This window comes from Poecilia formosa, unplaced genomic scaffold, assembly GCF_000485575.1.
Source record: "Poecilia formosa unplaced genomic scaffold, Poecilia_formosa-5.1.2 Scaffold64, whole genome shotgun sequence".
Classification (NCBI taxonomy): domain Eukaryota; kingdom Metazoa; phylum Chordata; class Actinopteri; order Cyprinodontiformes; family Poeciliidae; genus Poecilia; species Poecilia formosa.
In genome coordinates, this window is record NW_006800003.1 from 2303551 (window position 1) to 2329590 (window position 26040).

General features: G+C 38.6%; 1 protein-coding gene across 2 annotated transcripts in view; it reads left to right on the plus strand.

Annotated features, from left to right (window-relative positions):
• Positions 1-26040, plus strand: part of dok6 (docking protein 6) — a 59525-nt gene that overhangs the window by 5381 nt on the left and 28104 nt on the right. For both annotated transcript variants that reach the window (XM_007554620.2, XM_007554619.2), the window contains exon 2: positions 25825-25932. In XM_007554620.2, coding sequence (XP_007554682.1) covers positions 25825-25932 — 108 coding nt within the window. The remainder of the gene's footprint in view (positions 1-25824; positions 25933-26040) is intronic.

A 26040-nucleotide genomic window follows, 5' to 3' on the forward strand; every position in this document is an offset into this window, starting at 1 on the left:
ATTGAATTCTTGATCTTGTTCTCTCAAGTCATGAAGGACACCGAGGAAATGGCTACGTGCCTTAGAAGACTGCTCAACATATTGTGAATTTATCATTGTTGTAATGTTATTGCCCGCGGTATTAATATTTCAAGGGACTGTTTTATGACTAATATATTCCAAATGTTGTGAGTTTCCATATTGCATGCTGATGTATCATCCGGCCTGTTGGGTGCCGTCCCACTGCAGTTAATGCTTACAACCGACTGAACCAAGATGCTAAAGGTCGTAGGGAGCCTTGGAATCACCGATGAAAGAGGGACGAGCATGTTGATTTATTTCAGCGGATATCATCACTGCAATATCTGCAGATTTTGCTGTCGTTGCAAAGTGTACATCATGCAGCACTTGCCAAAATCCATGGATACAGCAGTGTGTTCAACCTTTGTGAACAAAGGTTCACAAAGGTTTGTTTGGTCTGTTTGCAAAGAAACAAACCAAACGCCTTTTGCTAGATCATTGCTTCCTTTATTGCTTACTTTAGCAGAAACCTTTACAAAACTCAAATATGCTCTCTTTAACAAATTCTTATAATTGCTCTTTGCCAGTAATGTAGAGTGACCATTTTCAAGTGTGTGTGTGTTTTTTTTTTTTTTTTAAATATATAAATACGAGCATTTACTAAAGATCATCAGCGTACGACCTGATGGGGGCTCTAAAGGTCCCTCAAATCAGGACCTTGGATCTCACTTGACCTTTAGCTGCTCATTCATTTAAAAATGAATTATACATTACTTTTAATAAAATGTAGCACAGTTGACTAGTTTCTCCTTATGCAGAATGCATTAAAGTGGCCGTAGCAACCCAAACCGTTTTGGCCTGAATCTATTGCGTCGTCGTTCGCCGTGACTGGGCTCATTCCCAAACCCCATCATGTGTGAAGGTTTAGGTCATGGGATCAGTTCTGTGTTCGGGACGGTTATCACAATTACCAAACGGGGCACCTTCTTTCTCTGATTCTTTGTTCTGGTATGTTTGTTTTTATTTTTTCCCAGTGACTTGAATGTCAATGATTTCCTATATTAGCCAGATTATTTGTCTCTTTCTTTGTGTGACTGATAGAAAAGAGGCTGCTGTGTTCTAGAATGCACAAGTGCTTTCTTTTCTTTCTCACATTCTCCCCTCCTTCCTTCTCGACTCTAAACCTTCTCTGTCACCTCTCTCCTCCCCCCTGTCTCTCACACACGTAGCAGTGTCACTCTCATCTCTCTTCTCTTTTTATCTTTCTTCCTTTTCTATTTTACCTGGCTATCTACCTAACCTTACCCCCCTTTCTTTCTCACCTTTCTCCCCTTCCGTGGTTTGTAGACAGCTGCGGGAGCGAGCACAAAAGCATCCTATTCATCACCCCACACTGCACCCTCTATAACCCCAACAGGCTATTTCCCCTGACACGCGCACACGCACTCACGCACGCACGCACAAATTGGCGCGGTTCAACACTGAAGGACTGGCACACACATCACACGTACACACAACAAACAAGTAAACAATCTGCTGCCAAAAAAAAAAAACACTGTGGATTTTCAATTAATTTTAACCCTGTTGCGTTCCAACATACGGTAATATTTTTCTTTCTGCACAAAGACAGACTGAACGCTCGCAAGAGCCAAAAACAGAAGTGTCTCTCAGCAGAGCAGAAAAGAAAACAGAAAATGCCTCGGAAACAGCAGTAGATGTGATGTTGCTGTGGTAAGTGCAAGCTCCTTTTCTGTCAGTGCAAAAAAAAGAAAAAAAAAACAAAAAACGGATGCTTATCAGTGGTATGGGGCGTCTCCTGAAAGTCTGAATAACGTGACCTTTGAGTGTGTGTTTCAGTCTCTGAGCAGGTACATGTTTCTCAGGCTTAGGATCACTGCGGTAAACGGAAAAGGTCAGCTGTTGAATATTTTCTGATCTTCTGCCCAGCTTTTCTTCCAGCTTTACCAAAAAACGGTCAATTTTGGCCACTGCTGGTTTGCTGTTGGTTCCTTAATTCTTAGTGGTGTTTTGTCTCGCTAATTGCACCGGAGACTAGATACTGGCTCAAAGGAAGGCGAGTGATAGTTTAAAGAACACGAGAAATCTGAACACGTTGACCTCACACTCGAGAGATGCAACTTATCAGCAAACTGGGACAATTACAGAAACAAATACAATGCTTAATTTTGCTTAATTTTTAGCGACTGAAACTGTACACTGGTAGATCAAATGCAGACGTTAAACTCAGCAGTGGCAGGCATATTTAAAGAAACTTTTTCTACAGGTAAATTTTGATTTTTTTAAACAGTGGGGCTATATGGTGTCGGAGTTGCCAAATTTGTGCAACAGAGATGAAGAGTTCAGAATTTTAGCTTGTGAGAAGCTATGACCCAGTACTGATTTTATCTGTTTCCGATTTCGCTTTAAGAGCTGTGGGAAGAAATGAGAGCAGCAACGGGTTTGACCTGTGATGGGGTTGGGTGGGGTGGTTCGATACTGAGGCCAGACATCATATTAACTAACTTGACAGTTTAAATGCAATTCTGCGCTCTTACAGTGACTTTATGATACCTGAACATAAAGGACGATGTGATTAATAAGAGTTTGGCTTCAAATAAGAGTGCTGCTGAGCATTAGATGTCCTGTGGATACTTAGTTTGTCACAAACAGTTCAGAACAAATGGTGGAAGTCAACAAAAAATATAATTTGATACTTTTCCCTAAGATCCAGTAGCTCAGCAACTTACCCTAACTGTAGGTAGTTTTTCATATTATTAAATATAGAGGTAAAGAGCTCATATGTACTACTGCATATCAATAAATTTGAAAATATTTGAAAAGTTAATCTATTTTAGTAATTAAGTAAACAAAAAAAACTTTACTAATATGGATTCATTACACACTGATATATTTTCAAGGTGTTTTATTTTTTTATGTTTACGGTTTACAGCTAATAACCAACCTCTCTAATTGGAAAAGCTTGACCGTTGTCTTGACGACGGTCATTGAAACTTTCAGAAGGACGTAAGCAGCAAAAGGTCAATGCTAAAGAGTGACCTTTTAAGTCAGAGAGTAGAAGGAAATGGCATGATACAAAAAGTTCCCCAACCAAAGGGGATGACCAAATCTTATTAAAGTTTTTTTTTATTTTTATAGCGACTCAGTGGATCCCACTCACTGTCTGACTTGGCTCGTAACCGTTAAGTCATCGTTGAACGAGATCTGACGTGTCTTACCTGGACTGGGGAGAAAAAGGACGGAGGTTCACTGATCCAAAGTCCTCTTTTCAGATTAAAGTAGGTTTTTGCATTTCACTTGAAAATGTAGGTCACACAGTCTGGAGAGTGGAGAGGCACAATATCCAAGTTGCATCAGGTCTAGTGTGAGGTTTTCACAGTCAAGACTAAAATCAGCATTGCCATCTTTTATAAAATGTGAATCCTGCCCATGAATGCGTAGGCCAAAACAATGGCCATCATGTCACATTTCTGTATTACATCGTTTTCTTTTAGATCTTACGCAATATTCTAATTTTATGCTGAACATCTAAAATAGAAATAAACACTTGAATTGTGTCCCTGTATTCTTTATGTAACGAATCAATACGAGTTTCAGTTTTTTAATTGAGTTCGTGAAATAAACTTTTTAATGATATTCTTATTCATTGAGATCCAAGTATCTACACAGTAATTTTACAATTCTTGAAAGGAATGGTTTCAACACCATTGCTTTCCTTTTTTATTTTTGTGTCATAAGTCTGACGATACATTTTACTAATTTTACTGAAAATATATTGCAATCTGATGTAATAAATTCTGATTTTCTACTTGGATATTCAAATAGAGAATCGTGTGTTATTTCCTTGGTTTAGCTCTCACTTCACTTAGCTGGCACAAAAAGCATTAGCACTACTTGTGTATTTAAAAAAAAAACATTTACATATAGTGTGTATAGTAAAATATAAAAATAAGTCACAATAGCAAGTAGCAAGAACGTTTTTGAGAGCTTATTGGCCAAACAACCATAAAATGCTGGAGCTACAAAAACACCAGAGATGGTCTTGGAGGAGGAGTGAAAATATAAGCATGTGTTTGCAAATTAAAAATCAGCAAACCAATAAGCAGGGATCCAGACTAATTCAAGTTATTCATCTTCTTACACCTCGCAGTTCTATCTGTTAGACTTTAGAGAGATTTAAGGTTTTAAAAATTACTTTTTTATGAGGAAGCCCTTTCACAATAATGTGCAAAGAGCTATTTGTTATTAAAAAAACAACAGCTGCAGAATATTAGATTTTAAACAGTGTTTGTTACATTATGACATAATAAGAGAGAGGATTTCAGGCACTGAGAAAACACAAGATAAGAAGCGTTTCATGCAAATGCGGTCCAGAGGACTGTAAGCAATAACTGCATCCAATTATGTTGATACCTGCATGTGCTGTTCTCGCGTTGTGGCTGCACACTTAATCATGAATGTTTACCCATAAGACGAAGGATGGGCATTGATTAATCAATGAGTATTTCCATGTTCATTCTGTCAGGGAGGAAATGAAGGTTGTAAATGTACAGATGAGCTACAGTTAAATTTAAAGTTAAGAAGATTATTATGCAATCGTTAAGCAAAGAACTGACTTAACATCTTCCTCATATAATTACTTTTTAGCTTCTCACAGAAGTATTTTGCACTTCTAAAACTGGAAACAAAACATTTATTTATTTCAGAAAATAAGAGGAATGCAGACACTGCAATAAATCGTTTGTTGTTTTAGTAGGCATAAAATAAACCCCCTATGATGCTAAGAACTAAGACATTGCCAGTGTTGAACATCCGACAGCAGGTGGCTCCTTTGGTACCCAAAAAAAGTCATATACTAATCAACCAAATATTGCAAAGTTACAAAAAGGTGCAAAATATCCAGCACCCCTCAGATATAAAGTCTTTTGAAGGAGATTAAACACCTGCTAAACTCAGTAGCAGTTTTAAAAGTTCTTATCCGGGTGAATGTTCACTTGATTTTTTTTTCTTTTTCTCTTCTGCTTTTTATAGATCAGAAGAGAGCTATAAAAAGCATACATATTTTGACATATACCAAAGTTATATCAATGACCTAATTTAGTTAAGTGATCTGCTCCTGTAGCCAGCCTGGAGTCGACTGTACAACCAAAATACTATTCTTAGCTTGCCAAGTGTGCTGATAAAATATTGTTACTTTTATAATAGTATAACTAGCAGAAAAAATTATCATTCTTTTAAGCACAGGAAAGGGACTATTTTCAGCCAGCTGACTGGGAGTTATCAGCAGCTTTTGGATTAACTTTTTCACAGCTGTGGTTTGACATACAGTTTAGCAGATATATAATCTTGGCATACTGGCAACTGGCTAAAACTTGGATTGTAGCTTACAACCCATTACAATGAAATCAGAAAGCAGGACATTTACCACATATCTGGTCTCAGTTCTGCTCTCTACAGTCATTTGTCTCTTAAAAACTATACCCACTTGTACCTTTCAACTATTTCATGTCATTTTGGATTCCAAGTTCTTGTTACTTGCATTTTTCAGTTTTGCAACCAGTGGTCTTTAAATGGAGCGTAAGCTCTGTAGTGTTATGTGGCTGTTTTCTACCTGGCTGACGAGCGCAGGATAAAGCAGACGGAGAGTTAGAAAACAGTGTCTCTATTGTTAGAGGTGGCACAGGCATTTCAGATATTATCTTACCACTTCCATGCACTCACTGTTAACAATGACAGACTGTCGAGAAGTGATTGTCAGCAGATTTTCATTCATCCCGTTTCAAGAACCGAACATTCAGTTTTAAAGCTGACAAAAACACAAAGCGTCAGAGTTTCTGCAAATGAGATGTCCAAACAGCTGATAAACAGGATGAAAACGGATTGAATCGATAAAAAAAAAAAAAAAAAATCACCCGCGTCCTAAATTTGTTTCTTCCTTTTCTTTGCAGCTAGTAAACAGATGCTCAGCTTGAAGCAGGTGGAAAATTTTTAATGTGCCATCATCTGTTTATTACCTTGCTTGTGCCTTGTGGGTGCACTTTAAGCTCCTCCTACTTTTGATGGATGTTCTTGGGTTTTGGGGCATTAATTCACACATATGCAGGGCTTTAAATTGCGTGGTCATTTTCTTTGGTTTTCATCAGTTTCTTCCATCAGACAAAAGACCTCAAGACAAATCACCGAGACTTATTGGCTCTGATGAAATGCATCTCCAGCAGGATATGGGAACAACAGCCCAACAGTCATTATTCATGGTGAAAAATCTGCCTCTGTTATTTGGTCACTTTCATGAATAAATCTGTGCTTAGACCGCGCTTAAATATTTTCTGTCAGTGATTCATGCTGTTGCTAATTATAGAAAATGGAAAACATGGATAAATGGGAGTGGCGGTTCACAATGTATTAAAGCTAACTGATAGTTATTCACGGTAATGAAATACCGGAAGGTCATAACAGCAACTTTTCTTGCAGTATGTGTCGTTTCTGCTTCAGTTATTGGCAGTCTGTCTTTTGAATGTTGTCACCAAATTAAATAAGATTTCTTGAATATTTACGCTCTTGGTGAATCATCATCTAGGAGCCATTTTACATTGAGCTTTTAGCAGACCCATCCTTCACAGCCCTGGTACCTGGATATAGTTGACACAGAAACATGGAGACTGACAATCCACTGACCTTAAATGGCTGCAGTCACAACACCGCTGTGAGCTTTTTTCCCCTCAACTGCTCATTCAATCTTCTTCAAATGTTGTAGTTGTATCTCTGGGGATTCAAGGAAATATTCAGCCTGAGGCTTTCCGTTTCCTTGACATTTGTGAGTTATTATATGATGCCACTTCTCAGTTGTGTCCTCAAAACTTCCAGTGACCTCATTTGTGAACTTTGAATAGCTTGTTTTAAATGTGTATATTGTCCAGGTAATGCTTAGGTGCAGATTTATAATTTTGTAATCATCTACTAAGGATTATTATTTTTTTTTTTACAGGATTTAAAGTGATGCAATGCAACTTCTTCGTTACATATATATATTTTCAGTTCATTTCGTTAAGCGTTGGGGTCAAGAGAAGTATTTAAATTAAATTAAAGGCTTTAGTTTAGCCAACAAGTGAAGAGAATCAAAGAGACGAGTCGGCTTGTATGTGTGAAGTGAGGGATGTTACAGAATACGCAGCACTAAAGCAAACAACGCCGTCACCCTTCTCACACACCGTGATACCTTCCTTTATATCAACACACACCAATGTGACACTGAGTTGAATGTGTGAATGGTTGAGAGGGAAACATCTCTAAATTGAAAAGGATGTCTGTTTTTTATTGTGTTTTACTAATTTGTGACAGGAATTATCAAGAGTTGAGTAATGGAGATTCTGTCAATTCCACGACTTTGGTAACATCAATGGCTAACCCATTGAATCATCCTGTTGAAAAATAAGCAAACAAATAATCAGCAGTGAAGATCAATGCAACTCTTACAATTTTTGTACATTTAATTTAGCCTTTTCTTTACCAGACTTTTTTGGGTTTGAAAAAGAGCCAGTCGATGTTTCCTGTAATTTCTGAGTTAATTTGTACTCACCTTGAAGACGTTTCCCATCGATAACCTTTTATTTAAAAGGGTTTTCCATAATGTAGCAATAGCGACTGTAAGAACATTTGGTTCCGTCTTCAAACTCTGTAATCTATCAGCAGAAGGTCACTCATAGACATTATGGTTTGATTAGAGGCTGTAATATGTCGTATATCGCTATAATATATGACAGTATGTGTACCTACATACTTCAAAAGTGACTCTTTTTTTCTCTCTTTTACATTGATCAGTGTCAGCTAAGCAAAATATGCAATACAGGGTTTCCCCCAGTGAATTATAAGCCTGGCGGCCCGCCATGCTTTACTAGCTACGCTGCCAGGCTAAACGTTGCTTGTTTACATTTCTAGGGAAAAAAAAATAATATATTTTTTTTAAAGCCAGGCTGTAAGCGTCTCTTTTGCTCTTAGCATTTCACTAGCAGAGCAGATTTATTCCTAAAGGATAGATTTATAATAGATAGGTTTATAGTTTATGCATTTAGACAGCCGCTGCTTTACCTCAGCGCAGATCGCGCATGCCTTGTTTCACTCAAACTGGACACAGGCTGACCTGTATGGCTATTTACATAAACCTACTGTGAGGAATTATGATCCTTTGGAGAACTCTAGGTAAGAGTTTAAAACCCTTAAACTCTTACTAATTTGTATTTGTAAATTCAAAGATTAAACTCACAGCATCAGATAGTTGCTATGGTAATGAAACAATCTAACTATGAATATTGTTCTTTGAAGTTTTACAAAGTAAACTTGAAAGCTAAAACCTTTCTCCTTAAAATCTTGTATTTAAATGTTAAACAATTTTAAATCATTTAATTTATGTATGCCCAAACAATTGAGTAAAATTTAACAGCATTGATAATCTCAATAAAAAAGTATTACATTTATGTATCTGTGATCTGTTTTAAATTATTATTGTTTATGGGGCCCCTGAAGCTCTTGGGGGCCTGACGGAGCTGCTGACTTAATTTGGATTAAACAGAAGTGCACATTTGTTGTTTTTAGACTAGTTGTGGGTTTAAATAGCATTTCAGTGGAGATCTTTTCCCGTAACATAACGCGGTAGACCGCCGGTGGACCGTCTCGACGCCCCGACCACCGGGCTTAGCAAGTTTTCTGGGGGAAACCCTGTATGCACACTCCTCCTAATCATTTGACTTTAGCCAAATCTTGTCCCGTTTGTATAAAATACATACAAAAAATAACTGTCTAGGATGGCAACTTATCGCTTTGTTATTTTGACAGTTTGTCGAGGTGTGCGAGTTTCTTTCTGTCCTTGTCACAGTTGAGCGGACCCCACTGCAATCCGGAAACCACAGAACTTCCCAGCAGAACAAATCCCCCATTCAGCGCCTGAGTTTTACCGCATTTTTTTTTTTTATCGAGGTAGTAAGTACTTTTAGGAAGAGACTATTTATATTTAAGACCATCATAATACTGTCATCCCACCTCATTGAGCTTTTTCCTCTCCTGCCTGCAGTCATGAACAAATTGGCTGTTCATGCAGAATCTCTCCAGCTGCCTTCACTGTGTTATCAGAATGTTGGCTTTCCAAGTGTAGGTCTCTCAGCGGTGTGCTACAGAGTTAATCTTGTTTTAGTAGATTTGTTTTGGAGCTAAATCTTTATCGTGTGGATGGAGAAAAGAAGGAAAAAGAACAAAAACATTCAGGCGAATCTTACAGTAATATTGTTCTCTGGCAGTGAACTCATTTCCTCTCTCAGTGATATGAAGTGTATGATATAATTCTGGAGAGTAAAGGTGTTCTGGCTGATCAACATATTTTACCTCCAGTCTGGGCTTTGGCTTTGCAGAGTTTTACTGTGGTTCTACAACATTCAGATACTCTGGGGATTCGCCTACCAAACAACGGGTCTGGAGGAATCTATCATGGGTCCATTAACACTTCAGTTTCATCCTCCTCTCCTTGGCTTCTTCCTCTCATTAATCATCAGACCAGCCCCGGGGGCTCTACTTTGCAGCTAAGCTCTCATTTTTGGTGTGCGTCTTTATGCGTGGGGGTACAGCACCAGGGCATTTTGTTCAACTGTATTAGCATGCGATTGCATGTGCGGAGGAGTCTGTGCATGTGTGTGTTGATAATCAACATGGAAATAATTTTAATTTGTATGTAAGTGAATTCAGTCTATTGACAGTGAACATCAGAACTGTCAGAGATTTCTCGATAGGTCCTTCATCTGACTTCAAAAACCTATTTAGTCATTATTTGATCTTCAAAAACACCCTCTTTTGAGAAGTGTTAAAAAAAAAACACCTAAAACTAAAAAAAAAAAAAAAAAGTGTGCACGTAGAGGTTTTTGGGGGAGTCAGATTAAGTTATTCTTGGAGAAAAGTCTCACCTAGCTTTTATGTTTGAATCAGTGTCTATAATGAGTTCGTCTCCTGCAGTTACCTTTCATCAGTCTGCTTGCCAGGCACATTCAGTACAGTGTGAGGCCAAAGATAGCTTCAGCTGTGTCTGTGTATGTTAAGGGGCCTGTCTTTGTGTCTGTGTTCTTAATTTACTCTCTGTAGTGCATAGGTAAACACTATTATGGCCTTGCTAAACAAATAACACATCACACCTGCTCTGCATTAAATACAGGAGTAGCCTTGTTGAAGACCTTGCTTATGCTGTCACCTATTCAAGGCTAATAATTGTGAGGTCTTTCTTTGGCTTTAAAAAAAAAAAAAAAAGCTTGACCTCAGAGTTATTGGTGCTTGGTACAACAACAAGCAACAGAAACGCTCTGTTTCTGTTTGTTTGGACACTTTTCTCTGCCTCCCTACCTCCGTCTTTCTTAGGGGGCTGCTTTTAATAGTAAGGAGGTGACAGTCTACGTCTCGCTTAGCTCTGGGTGGTGACGGTTTGGTACCTGGCCAACTCAGCTTGAAACACTCATCGCTGACTGGCTCACATTGGCCTCAAAAGATACATGCTCTTTAAATATGCCCTCCATCCTAATGAACCAAAATAGTCTCAAGTGTTAGCCAAGGCAATCTGAGCTTCTTGCCATTTAACAGCTTTTAGTGTTACTGATGAAATACTGCACTGGAAATGAATTTCGGACACATTCTCGCAGGAGAAAATGGAAAGCACAAAAGTAGCTGTAACAGTAATACTCTTGGTAAATCAATTCATCCAGCTGCTGCCTTAAGCTAACTAAATATCAGGTTGCAGAAGTAAAAGGTTTCTTATTTAACAGGTATAAAAACACAAGAATTTGGATAAACATGCACTGAGATCAACTGATGACCAGAAATGGTGGTTTTTACATCAGTTGACTGACCAGTGAGTGACTGAAATTATTTTATTTATTTTTTTTGTCTGAGTCAGTGAACACACCAAACCCAGTGACACCAGGTTGCAACCACACCAAATAGCGTGTGGTTGGTGTGGTTGCAATAATTGTTTGAAGATCAGAGTCATTAAATTGCTTAAAAATGCAGTTGCAGAAATCAAAAAGGTGCAAGAAGCTATTAACCCTTTAAAAATTACCCCCCAAAACACTTGCATGTTTGCCAATGGGTCCATTAGTACAGCACTGTTCTCATGACAACCGGATAGGAATTTCAACCACATATTAAAACCTATGCTACTTACCTGTGAGTTATTCATGCTGCTAGAAAGAGAGCAAAACTGCTGGCAGGTAACAGCAAGGCTGAATGACATATGGTAAAAGTACTCTCTTTTTTTATCTTTTTAAGTTTTCAGTCTGTGTTTGTGATGGAAGTTGCAGGATTTGGAAACATTGGCAGCATTTTTGATACTTTTAGATCAAGTTTTACATGTTATGTGAGTTCTCAATGTCAAAGGAATTATGATAGTAACCTTGTTTTACTATATATTCTGATCAATCCTCGTCGAGGTTTTGGACCCAATTTTGAGAAGAGAAATTACTAAACAGAAGGATGGAAAGTCCTTCTGGAAACTTTTCACTCCTCATGTGAAGTAAAGTTGCCTGCACTTTCGCATTTAGCAGAGTTAACAGAACGAAGTTCGAAGCAGAGCCGGGACCGAGGTCGGTTAAGCTGATGCCGCTCCCCCCTCCCTGCTCGTACACCCTTTGCCCCTCCTTCCACTTTCCCCTCTCATGCTCCCAATTGTTCACTCTCATTTCAGAGAAATGTCTGTTGGGCAAAGTGATAATTGCATTCCTCCGTGATTTCATGCTGAGACACAGAATGACACCGAATCGCTGCCCACTTGTTCCAAGGGAGTGTGTGTTCTTTGGGGGGAATTGAGACAAAAACAATATGACAAACTCCATTGGAGCCTGTTCTTTGACATAAAAGTCTGCATTTGCTTGGCCTTGCACACACATGCACAATTTATTCCCCCACCCACCCTGCATCCCCAAGAAGCTTCGCCTTTGATTTGCAGAGCAAATGTGGCTGAGTCAAGTTAGTTCCAGCAAGCACAAATCTCTGCTTTCTGCTTGTGAGAGGATAGTTATAGCAGACACGGCGCCCGACGTTTTCCCCAGCTAACCGTATCAGAAGGAGCTGCCCAGAACATCAGTGAGCGGGCGCCTCTTTAGAATTAATCCTCAGGGAGGAGAGGGTGGAGGGCGGCTGATCACTGCACCAGTGCGTACTGCTTTTAGGGGTTTAATGAATTTCAAATAACAAAGTGTCCCAAAATAACGCTTGTTTTGAAACATCCTGCTCAACATGCAAATATTTGCTGGAACACTGAACAGCGGTCTGTGCCTCGTTTGATTTTACAATCTCTATTGATGTGATAATCAAGTGGTCAGCTAATGGAAATTAGGCTCGGAGGAGAAACCTGATGGTGGTTGGGCAAAAAGCTCCTCGCGTGTATCCTGCTCCAACAAGTCGGTCACTTCTAAAGAACGGCGTTTGGTTTTCATGTACCCACCTCCTCACCTGTTGGACTAAATGCTAATTTTCTGGTCAGCAAGCTGCAGGCGATGTGAGGACCAAAATGGAAAAATGGGGAAAAAATGATTTTGCCACCCTAAACCAGAATTTGAATGACTTTTGTTCATTGATTTGCAGCTTATCTTCATTTTTTTATTATTTTTTTTGAATGCATATAATGATAAAATAAAACAAATACAATAAAATTGACAAGGAAACTTTAAACGTAAGTTTAAGGAATGCTAAAATGAATGCAGAAACAGGCAGCCAGTTTAGCTCTCCCTATACTGGGCTTGGTAAAATTATGCTTTCAGAAGTACTGCAGTATTTTCAATTAACTGTGAACCATGAAAAAATAATTATTCAATGCTACTACTGCATATAGAGAATTGCACTTGTCTCAATATATGAGGGGGGCAAAAGCAAGAATATAAATTTTCAAGAAAGATGAGCCTTAGCATCGCCAGTCTTTTGACGTTTTGTGCTTACTTGCTTTTCTTATTTAAAAGATCTAAAAATACTTCAAGATTTCCAACTGTGAGGGCACAGAGAAAAACAAAGGGGACAAAAGTATCACTAAACATGAATACATGGCTTTACTAAATATGGGCAAATATGTAGGCCAATAGAAAAGTGCTGCACATCACGGCAAGAAAAATTATTCTGGACTTTAAATTATTAGTATATCAAGATTTGAACTTTATAGCAATTAGTCCAAATGAAATTCTGACTAGCTTTTCATCAGTTTATTGATATTGAACAGCTCTTGTACAGTAAGACAAACATCAAATAAATTTGTTAAAACTTGAAGATCACTCATTTACACTTACTATATATGTTTTTCTTTTTGTTAAAGATAAACAACAACTCTCAGCTACAGAAAAGTAGCTTATGAAGCTAAAATAAAATGGAAAGAAAAAATATATTTTTCTCCAAGTGCATGGGACAGCAGTAGATGACATCTGGTTGGACAATATAACATCTCTGCTTTGGCTGATTCTAATCAAGTCCTATTCTGTTGTGATCCAATATCGTATCATCAGCACACCAATATTGTACTTTATGGATATTGATCCTAAACTCAGCATTTATAGTAAACTCAAGATAGGACTGGAACCATGCTCTTGAAGAACACCAAAATAATAAATGTCGATTTGATGAGATGTTCTTACAGTGATGGAGAAAAACGACCTCTCTAACTATGAATCGTGATTTATTTTTATTTTTATTTTTTTTAGAAACTAAAATGAACTAAATACAAAAATATTTGGGTCATGCAATGTAGTTTCAATATGGGTCAAAACTTACAAAGAAAATTTTCATTGAGGCTTTTCCTTTTTAATAACATACACGATTGTGTTCTTTGTAAACTCTGGGTAGACTACATTGTAAAACAATAGAACCAATGATGTGAAAAATGTTCTAAATTATAGACCGCATCCATTAAAACAGAAAAAAAAAAGACAAAATCAGACAATTTTCTGTTTACTCTTTGGATTTAATTTGGATCAATATTCACTCCGGACGAGGAATACAAAGTGGACGTCGGTGTAAAGAAAACAACACGGCGCTGCCTTGGTGCACTTTTTCCTGCGGCCGTCTAAGTGTGCTTGTCAGCGAGGGCATTGTGCCATAGTCAAATTCCTCTTTGTCTGTGTGTTATTGACTGTGAAAGCTTCAGCTTGTACATGGATTAAATGAAAATTGCAGTGTGTGTGTCTTTGTGTGCGCGTACGTGCAGCGGATTGCTGACTAAAGCGGCAATACATAAAGAGCTTTGAAAAGAGGGATGGTTTGAAGAGCGCGCAATTGTCATAATGATGACTTAAACCAGAACAGTCCCGTCATTAAGATGTTTCCCACGTGAGTCCGTCTCAGCCCGGGAACACCGTAACCGACTGTGCCTGCCAACCTGGATGTCAGCCGGATCAATAGTGGCTAAAATTTACAATACAATAACTACACCACAGCAAAGGAAGCAGTGTTATGAAGCTGTATTTGGAGATTATGGGATTATGATTACAGTATAATCCTTTGTCCTCTCTCTTCCTGTAAAATGAGTGTTTACCGTCCTTGTCTAGACGTCCAGCATCCCAGAGCAAAAGCTGATTGAGCTTAAGCCAATGCAAGCAAATGTATCACTTGTTTATAGAATAACAGGAAAAAAAAAAATCCCCCCCGCCCCCTTCCTATCCCCAACTCCACTTTACCGCCTCATACCTGAGAAAAACTTCAGTTCTGACCCACATCTCCCTCAGAATAATTTGGCTGCTATTTTTGTTCAGTGCTTTAAAAAAAAACTGCTTTGCCACATGCATGATGGCTGGATACACACACAGCATGTGACATTGAAAAAAAAAAAAAAAAAAAAAAAAACTGTTTTCCTGCTCAAGGCTGCACAGCCCCGGCTTATGTCAAAAAAGCTCCCTTGTCTCCCCTCAGAAAAGGGAAGCAGTTGATGCAGTTTCCTGGATCTTAACGTTGTTCCTTTAAAGGATTTTCCCTAAAAAGATACTTTGAAAACTAGTGATCTGCACTTTTACATTGTTATGCTGGAAATGTGACTCCTTTGAACTCTACAGCTTTAAGGTTGTCATTAGTCATTGCAGGATTTAGACCTGAATCAAAACATAAACCTCGCTGCCTCTAATGGTTTTCCTGTAAAGGAGTTCCCGATGCCGAACCGGGGCTGGTGGTTCTAGAGGCGGTTCTAGGCTGGTTCTGTAAAAGAAACGTGAGAATCAGTTTGTTTTCCACTTTAGAGGCGTATCTTTATGCCACACTGAGCTCCGATTCTAGTAAACTGTGATCCCCACTTCCTCCAAATCTCAGAATCCCAGCACAGGGAGATCGTTTTCTTCTCAAATCAGTTTTCACAGCGCCCGGCCAGCGTCTATACCGCTTGACCTTTTACACAATTTTCAAGTTGCAAACACAAACTTTGAATGCGTTCTACCAGGACTTGTTGTGACAGACCTACACGGGGAAATGCATAATTGTGAAGCAGAAAGAAAACGATACATCACATCTGAAGACTGGATTCCCCCCTCTCCCCACCTATTCTTCATAAAAAGGCTCAAGCTCAGTCAGAAAAGTTGGTGAATATATATGAACAGCAGCTTTCAAGTGTTGCCATATGTAGTTTTGTAAATGGATTAAGTCTGGACTCTTCTTAGACCATTCTAGAATAGAAAAAGGTTTTGATCTAAGCCATTCTATTCTTCTTCTGGCTGTATGTTTAGGGTTTTTATCCTTCTGGGAGGAGGACTTTCTCTTCAGTCGACCAGGATCAACTTATATTTAGCTTCGTTCATTTAATTGCCAACACACCACACGTTCTAGATTTTTGAGGTTGTAAATACTTTTTTCAAAATGAGATATAATTTGATGATATAATTTGTATTGGTTGGTTACATAAAAAATATATATATATTGTAGTTGTAATGTGACAAAAGGACAACTTTTGCAACACACCGTGTCTCAGCATCACTTCAAGCTGCAGCAATCTGTCTTTTGAACATGTTTCACGTTATTGGACAGCTGAGCAATTTGCACACACCTTTTTGAAGTTTTTTTTTTTTTTTATTTTGGCATTAGCGGCCTTTTGTTGTACATTTATCTGACAAAATAAAGAGTTGAGAGACAAGATCCTGCAGGCCCAAGACCAGGAATTGAACCAAAGACAATTGTGCTGAGGTCTAAAATCTCCATATATGGTGAAGTTCTAAGCAGAATTATTTATTTATTTTTTTACCAATTGATAAAAATACTGCATTTATAAATTGAACTTGAAAAGTCTAAAACTGAAAATTAAGCAAAAAAAAACAACAAAAAAAACAAAAAAAACCCTGCTATTTGTAAAGCTTGTAATTGATCTACGATGGAACATGCAATGTTAAAGCAAACTACACAAATATTTGTTTCCTGGCCAATGAATGCACCAAACTAAGCGTTACAACAGGGGTCTGTAACTCCAGTCCTCCAGTGCCACTTACCTGCATCTTTTGGATGCACTCCTGCTCCAACACACACCTGAATCAAAAGGCTGACTTACCTCCTTGGCATGGCAGGAACAAAGGCCTGCTCGTCAATTATTTATTCGATTTTGGTGTGTTGGAGCAGAAACGCAGCCAGTAGTTGCTAGACGGAAACACTGGAGGATTGGAGTTGCAGGCCTTCGCTCCTGCAAGTTCGTCTTAACAACACTGCTCAGTAGTGAATCCTGTTACCGAGTCATGAAAGCTCAAATTAGTCACGTGCATTCTTCATGCTTTTCACGTGTTGCAGGTGTTTATCTTTCAGTGTACGAAACTGAAATTTACATAAATATATGATTTTTCTAAATCGTGTAACAATTATCTTGCAGTCTTTTATTTATGTATTTTATTTTAGCCCAAAGGGAAGGGCAAAAGGCAAATCAGAAGTGGACAGAAAGTGAGAATGGGGTTGTTGCATGCGCCTGTCTACAGGGGTGTGATTACTTGCCGCCGAGGTAGCACTGCGTTACAGATGAGGATTTGAAATGGCCCAGATAAAGTAATCTATGATTAACTGGGGCGAAGCTGGCGTGCAACCCTGCCAACAGCTGTAGTCAGGGGGGGGATTTCAAAATTATGGGATGTCCAAACATTTTAGATGCGGCAGGAAATGTATTTTGGTATACCAGGTGGGAGGCAGTTTGTCGGATGAGAGTCATGCATGAAGTCAAAGGTGACAGCCGGCGACGGAGGAAACAGCGGCGCAATTAGGAGAAACCTGCTCTGATTCGGTTTGCTGCATTTGCCTGAGAATTGTCGGAATGGCGAAGCAGCCACGAGCGGATTTGCAGTGGGGGAGAGGGGGGGCGTAAGCTTGAGGGGGGTCACGGCTTGAGGAGCGATCGCCACAATGATTGCTGTAACAACTGTCCGACGGGATAACAAATCAAATTATAAAGATGGACACCCCAGCGCAGACCCCGTCGCTGTCTGAAATTGATTGCTAGCACCAGGAGCTGATATTGCGGGGTCTGGTCTGTCATAGTCCATCAGACGTCATTATCACCAGGGGAACCCTAAACCGTATGCAGACCTGAATGAGGACGGAGCCTTCGCTCTCCCGCTTGGAAATTGCCAGAAGACAAGACCACAGACAGAACCATGCTTTATAGTGATTCGTATCGCCTCAAGGTCAAGTTATTCTCTCTGAATACTATTAAAAATCAAGATATTAACCAGCCGTGGCGCTTTCCAAGTCCAGCCTGCTACCATTGTGCAGCAGTGAATAGGGGCTACCTTGATTGAAGTGTTCTCATGTTTTGTACTACGTTTAAGTGCAGCAGCAATCATCTTTAAACCGTCATTTGCTGGACACAAATCTGCAAGAGGGTACTAACCCTCAAACTTCTCCATTTTTTTTTTTTTTTTAAAGGAATCAAATGTATTTGCACCTCTTAAGTGTTATGATTTGTGTTTCATTATTCACTGGTTCTCCCATTCTAGCAGACAGCTATTTTTATTCCGCTGCGTGATTAGTCATTAAGCTGAGGCGAGCTGTCAATGGAAATCATTTTCATGTCTTTAGACAGTTCCTCAGTTCATCCAAATGATGAGCGATTTTTTTGCCTGTAGGGGGAATGGGACCCATATTTTATTGAGAGGCAAGACAGTTCTTCAATAATGCCAGAAGTTTTATAATGTTCCCTGGTGTGAGTGGACTTAGTGTTTTAGGGCCATTTGCAGAAAATGACAATGACTCTAAAGATGGCTCATTATTTTGTCCCACGAGGTGTGTGCATTTCTAAATTTTGCAGCAGTCCTTTCAGGCATCTTGTCACATTGAGTGGTCTTAGATTTCTTTATAGACAGGTGTTTCCTCGAGGGCTCTCTAGTTTAAAAGGGACCTCAGACTTTCTGTTAAGGACACTCAGTGGCAGCCACATTTATTGCCAACCTTGGCAAATGTGGAAAAAATCCTTCAAACTCCTTTACTGCTGTGGCATAATTTCATGCAGAAAATCTTAAAAATACCCAACATTAAATTTGAGAAAATGCCTTTTGCATGAAAAAAAAATTATAAGAAAAGAAAAATTGCTCTCAGTAAAGACTAATTTTTTGTACTATAATTAAAGCACTTTTTTAACTTTGCTTATGTTCCTAAGCTGTTATATTTGTTGCAAGATTCTTTAAACCAGTTTAACATCATAATGAATTTGCATATAAATAATGATTTATTACCAAATTTCCCCCCCCAGATAAGCTGCAGGTGTGTGGAACAATAATTACTTTTAAGGGAATAAGTAATTAAAGTAATTTCTGTTGATGCCCTCGTATCCAAAAACACAACACAAGTAAAACAGAAGTGGAGAAATTAAGTTGAGTTTCTGCCCACGTCTGTTAAAATCAGCTCCAAATAAAGTCCATCCAAGACATTAATTTGTCTTCAGATTCCATTTTAGAATATTGAATTGACTTTCTTATAATATCTAATTGAAGCACCGTGGTTGCTTTTAGCTGTTAGTGATCTAATCGTTCTTCTTGCTTCTCTTATGTCAACGGTCTGCATTTAGTCTCCAGGTTCGAGCCGAAATGTTTTGTTGCCACATAAGGGAAAAAAAAAAGAATGTTAAAATGCTTGTTTTCTTGCTTTTGCTCCCATCTGTTTTTCGTTTTGCCTGTGTGACAATTCGCTCAATGATTTTAGTAGAATTTTATTTTTGTAATTGTGAATTATTTCTAATTTATAGCGTATCATCAAATACAACATGACTGCTTATTCATGTTTGGCTATCATTTCACATTTTCAGGTAAAAATGGTATAGTATGAATGTGAGAATGCAAATGTGTCCATTTTAAGCACAGAGAAGAAGTAAGAACTTTACTTTTATTTTAAGCTAATTCCTTCAGGTAAATTACAAAAATGTACACATACTTAGCTCTGATTATTTTCTATAATAAGTTAAGAATGACGATTTCTCACTGCTAATACTGGCAATGTAATAACATTCTTAAGTGAATTAAAGTTGATTAGGGAAAAAAATACTTCAATTAATTAAATTTAATTTAATTTAAATTTAATTTAATTCAATTAATTAAACTTTGATCCAAAGCTTAGATAATAAAAAAAAAAGATAAAGTTAAGACAACAGTATGTAAACTTAGATCAATAGCTTTCGTTTAACTGTCCTATAGGAGAACATCAGATAAAGAAACAGCTTGGCCTAGCTGCTGGTTTTCAGTGCGAGTTAAACTAAACACCTTCTCCTCCTCCTATCTAAGTGTGTGCTACTGTGTTGAGTCACTTGCCAGGTCAAGTCAGCAAGCTTCCCTGTACTGACTTCTCATTACTCAGCAGGTCCAGTCAGACAAACTGTTTTTCTCCAACTGGTTGTCTTGCAAAGATAGATGTCCTATCTATTGAAATGTTTGGTCTATACTTTAACAAAAATGGTACTCATAGTTGTGGACAAAAAGTAAAGCATTCCTGCCTTCTAAAAGTGGCTTAGGAGTGGCAGAGTAGTGGGGTCCTGTATCACAAGATCATACAAAATAACAAGTTATAAAACTTCTACAATTGACGTTTCTTTCAAATTGCTATTCAGGGATGCGACTCCATCCTTGAAAGTGCAGGCAAGCCGTTCTTTGTCTCTTCATTGGGCTGCAAATTTCAAGCTAAAGACCTTCTTTAAGATGGCTACACAGAGGCACATACCATTTTCTTCATGTGTTACAGGCTCTCAAATTTTCACTCCACACTGATTTTTTTTTTTTTTTACCGTTGTTTGTTCCTCTGCTTCACATGCATTAATGATTTCGTGGCTACCTCATGCAGAGTTTTATTTTTTCCAGTTTTAGCTTGTGTTGTTTCCTTGCTCTCCTATGACCTCTGCAATGTAACCTCATGAACGCAGCAACTTGTTCTTGTTTTGATTGGGTATTAAATTTCATGTAGGTTTTCACAACAGTCTAGGACTTTTTTCAGATGAACGTTGCCACATATTGAAGGCAGCGGCAGCTTCCTATTGCCGACTGCGTGCACCTGTGAATCAGACTCGCTGAAGTCACTCTCCTAAATACTATAGAGCAAATGATACCAAAAGAAATGGTGCGAGACAAAAGTTGAGAGGAAATTCGGTTTCAAGACACAAGAAAGAACAAATGTAATGACTGATGAAGAATATAGCTGTGCTTAATGACCATAAGAGAAATACTATTCCATTTTTAATAGCCTCTATATACCTTCATATTCTTACCCATGTTTTCTTGACATTAAATAGGGTTGGTGGCATTATCAGAGTTGTCGAAATGACTTGAATTTGCTCAATTCAAATTGAGCAAATTCAAAGGGCCGCTCTTCTTTTTATTGATACATCTTCTCTGACACTGTCACAGAAGTAACATACACTGTGTGTGCTTATTCGCTGGTATGGGCCAGGTCATAGAGGCGGATATGCAATTGAAGAAAAACTCGAGGATGAGTTTAATCTTGGGGGCTTATTTTCTCTGTCCCTTTCTTCATCATCCCATTGTTTCTCTCTTGTACTAGTAAATTGACTTGCATAGCCAAACAGTATGGTTTTCACCCTCGTGGCATCATGAGTCACACCAACCCAATAAAGAGACTGCTTTTCCCCGTGTGTAATTACAATCGGTGTAGAAGTGTCACTGAATAGGACCCAACCAGCAGCTGGAGAATAGGGCTGCATTGACAAAGCACTTGCAACTGTGGAACAAGTAAAATTAAGTCCTTTCTATTCATTCTCCCTTGTTCTTATTATGCAGAAGCTATCTCAGCTTTTGTGCCGCTGTATTGTTGCTTAATCCAAACACTATTTAGCTGAATTACTTTGTAGGCATCGAGCGTTGGTTTGACTCAAGCCTCCTCCACCCCCCCCAAAAGGGAATTGTGGCTACTTTTTAATTTGGTTGTTTTAAAGTTTCGACTGTAGTTTTGTCCATTAGAGAGTCACATATGTGTGCTTTTATTAAGTAAGCGGTTTTGGCGTATGTTTATAGAAACTAGACCAAAGATAAATGGAGGTCATCCCAACTTGTTTCTTTAATTCCTCAGGGCGTTATAATTATGGAGAGAAGAATTATTGGCAGCACATTACAACAAAGTAGACTGTATACTACAAGGGATTTCTATTATGTGCTGCTTATTATGGGCCTGTGCAACACCTAACTAGAACTGAGACCCATTAAGGCAGACCGATAAGAACCTAGGGATCCACTTTAGTCATTTACTGCAAAGTGCCAAGTTCAACTCAGTGGGCCTTTTATAGAGTACACCAGCTGGGTAAACAAATTAATCGTCCAGCCATGGTTTCCCAGCACAACCATGCAGCCCAGGGCAATCATACATCAGACGGAGTGATAGAGACTGTCTCCACCTGGAAATGGAAAGCTTCTACTATTAAAGACAGACAACCGCAGAGGACCCTCTGGTTTGCGCCATTCATACTTATTCTGCCTCTCAACCGTACTTGTTCTGCTTCAGGTAGCTGTGAGAACAATAAAGTAGCTTAACGCGTGACCGTCTGAAGAGTTCTGCACATTGATCGAAGACAATATCAAAATAATAGGTTTGGACATTCACGTTTTTGTAGGCATGGGACGGTATAAGACAGATTTTGGTAACCTTAGATATGCATACAGGAAGTAGGTGCTTGCTTAAAAAGACAGAAATGCAGCTAACATTACTGCTATTGGGTCTATGTAAAGGTAAATTCAGAGCCTCAAGTTCACGTATTTACCTTTGTTCTCTGCTTAGGTGCCTACCCTTCAGTAGGTAGGTGAGTCTACTAATAGAAATTTTAAGAAGTAAATGAGTAAATATACATTTATTTCAATAGTCAAACAAAATAAGTAGCTTTTTCTTGAAATATGCAAAATATAGAGGCTTAAGCAGTAGACAGAAAAGAAAGAAACTTGTGATACACAACAATACTGGTCAAAGTTGAAGACTTGTGACAAGTAACTAATAATTCATAGCGCTCACGTCTTTTTCTTTGGGTTGTTGGCAAACATTGATCCCGGACAGAAAGTAGAATATTCATGATATTCAAAATTTCAATCTGTCTGCTGTTTTGGCATTTGCAACATGAATGTAAGTTGTTAATGACTTCACGGCTTTACACCAAATTGCATGCTTCATTAAACAACCAGCTGTGTCACCAAATATGTGACACCCATACAGTCTGAATGCATGACAATGATAATGATTTTGTTAAGTTATAGTAAGACGAGGCGTTTCTTTGCGACATGCATTGTGTACAGTGATATTGCTGTAAATACCACAAACTAGTGATATTTTGTGCAGCCTTGTTCCTGAGGTGAAATACTCTATTTAGTTTGGAACTTTATGAAGATGTGTCACCATGCATCCAAACCAGAAGTTTAAACTCCTTCTTTATTGAACGTGGAGCCAGTGCAGCGTGATCAATACAGGCGTCACATGGGAGTGCTTTTAGAATCTTGCCAGAAGCATTGCAGCTGCATTTTGATTAGCTGTTGGCAATTCACATACGTCTTACTGAGGAAAAGTACAAATAGAATTACTGTAATATTCTCCTGTGTTTTCTAATATTTTATTGTCTGAAGTAACCGTAAATAATGCACAATGTCTAAGGTCAGTAAGACAGCGGATTCTTCTGTATCCTTATACAACATGACTTGTTACCGACTGTTTATGTTTTGTTTGTTTTTTTTTCATTTCTGTTACCTTAAAACAAGCATTATTGAAATTGTCCCAACAGGATAACTTGTAAAATAGCTTTTCTTTTTAATAACTGAAAAAAAAAATATGAAGGAGATTTCCTCTCCTTTGGTCATACACCGTTGACTGACGGCTTGCAGCAGCTAGTGTGGTGGAGGAAGCTTTACTTTCCTCTAACATCGCTGTCTGCAGCATCTCATTGAAAATACGGAACACTCTCAGAATTGCATGATGCAAAAACGTTGCCCTTTTGAAACCGCGACTGGCTAAAGCTGCGGTGTTCCTAGAAATCTGAGGCCGACCCATTTCCAGTGTCGAGTGTCCTATTTATGGTTTGATCTTGAAGCAGGTACTCCAAGTTGCACCGGTGTCAGCCACAGTGAGAATATGGGCCAGACCGGTCTAGTAATTACTAAAGTACAGTAATCTTCAGGGTCAAAAAGGGCAAATGTGTGACTGGCTGTTGATGTGTGCGCATGTGCGTGTGTGTGTGTGTGTGTTTCTGTGCATAACTGCACATTACATCATAACAGGCAGGAACAGCGTGTGCAGCTGAGCACCTAAAAATGGAAACCCATTTCCGAAGGTTCAAACTAAGTTATAAAGTTGTTACGCTTGTGCAAAAGTGTATTTTCTACAAAGCTTTCAGGTTTAAATTGCCTATTTGGAAGCACTTTGAACACTTAAACACAGATTTTTGCCTTTAAAAGTATTTGTTTTTCCTCTTCAGTGAAGAAAGCAGACTTTTTTGAGTTTTAAAGACATATTTCCCTGATTTTCAGTGTACTGAAAGAAGGTAAATACAGATCTGAGTAAAGATTAAGTATAGCATATTAATTCACGGCAATCTAAATATTTAAATGTAAGTTTTCATTCCCGGATGACGGAGAAAAAACATTGTTCCCTTTTTTTTTTTTTTTTTTTTTTTTTTTTTTTTGCATTCAAAGGGATTTTTGACAATTCACTTCCAGTCCACAACTGGTGTCAGAATTTGCCTCTGTGTAGCAGCGAAAGCCCCAGAGCGGCACAGAAAAGGCTCGAAAACACCTTTTCTGAATCACCTTCTCTGTGTGTCAGGTTAGAGCTGTTTTGGTTATTTCATCCTTGTTTTGAAGAGGTGGGTGCTCCGCAGGGAAAAGGTTATGTCATGTCTGTGCACCAGTCAGGCTCGAGCAACATGTTAGTCCTGAGTCTTGTGACAGCTGGGGGTTTGTTGTCTTTCGTTTCCAGTCAGCTTCAATTAAATTTGATCAGGACCGCTCCTCTGAAGCAGGGCTAGAGAATTTAAAATAAGATTTAGTTGTACTTCTGTTCAGTCTAATTATATCATTCATCACTGCCCCACAAATGCCAACCCTTAAACACGAGTTGCATAATAAAGGGGTGTTCGGCAGTGGATGGAATTATGCATGGCTCTTTTATTTAAGCTTCTTCTAAAATTCATGTTCATAGTGAAAAAAAAACAAACAAACACAAACATTAAATTGTTAAACCCACTCCCGTGGGGACATTTTGGATCATGTTTGTGTGTTCACACACACACACACACACACAAAAAAAAACTTAAATAAGTAAGCAATGCTTAGCCTGGTGGGGGCACAAGTAAAGCCTAGTGGCCCGCCAGGCTTATAATACACTGGTGAAGAATTGGCCAATGGGAGATGACCACTAGTATTATATCCCATCATCAAAATGTAGACTTTAAATATTTAGTTAATATGCTAAGTAGTTAACATCAGTTATTGTATTTTTAGTCAAAAACATTTAAACCCCTGAATATCAGGAGAATATGGCATATCAAAGGCAAAATGGTGCCAAAAATGATTCCCCTAAGGTGGTGTGTCTTTTTGTGGGGTGCTGCTAGCTTGAGCATGTTACAGAGAGAGCGCTCCGTTTGCTGCAAAAATCAGGAAACTATCAGTTCCAGATAATTGATGAAATTGTGCCTTTTTGGGGGGCACAACAACATTTTTTAATGACATCTATAAACAGTTTAAGGATCAAAGTTGTACAAACATGAGTATGAACGGTTATATCTGAGCTTAATTATTTAATAACTGTATGATTGAGTCATTTGGTCAATGAATAACTTTTTGTTCATAAAAGTATTTTTTTTTTTAAAATGCCTCAATTCTGATAAATTCAGCATAAAACCTTTTTTTTTCTCATGTTTGATGTTACAGCCTGGCTCAGGGGCTTCAAGAGACTCAGAGAGAGAACACAGGGTGGTGGTATTTAAAAAAATAATAATTTGTTAAACTAAAAACCCAAGACGTAACTTGTTTGAGCCGTTGTCAGTGATATGATATCTGAATGCCTGGTGTGGAAATTTATATGAAGCAAAACTCAAATCAGAAACTAAACCTCAGTGGTGGACAGTGTGAACCCTCCACTGAGCAGAGGGGCCACCGATGAAGAGCAGGCAGGAACAGCTTTTACAGGGCAGCGGCCCCAGGTGCATCTCTTACCTCTGATGGCAGGGCCAACCCGACAAACAAACAGGAGGAGACTCCCTGGTGGTTGGGTCGTCGCAGTCAACCTCTGTGGACGTTTTTTCCTCCAGTGTTTTATTGTTGCTGTTTTTCCAGTAATCATTGTGCACTGCTTGTGTAACTGTGCCTGTGTTATTCTTTGTTGTGGCAGATCTTCAGGAGGTGTTGGCTGGTGTTTAAAAAGGCTTCTAGTAAAGGACCCAGGAGGCTAGAAAAGTATCCCGACGAAAAGGCAGCCTACTTTAGAAGTTTCCACAAGGTAAGATCCTCATCAAAGTCTTGAACGTTTTATTTGTTTAATTCATTCTTGGTAGCCCCAATTTTTGTCTTATTGTTTTTCTAATGTCCCTATCACACCACTGTATTA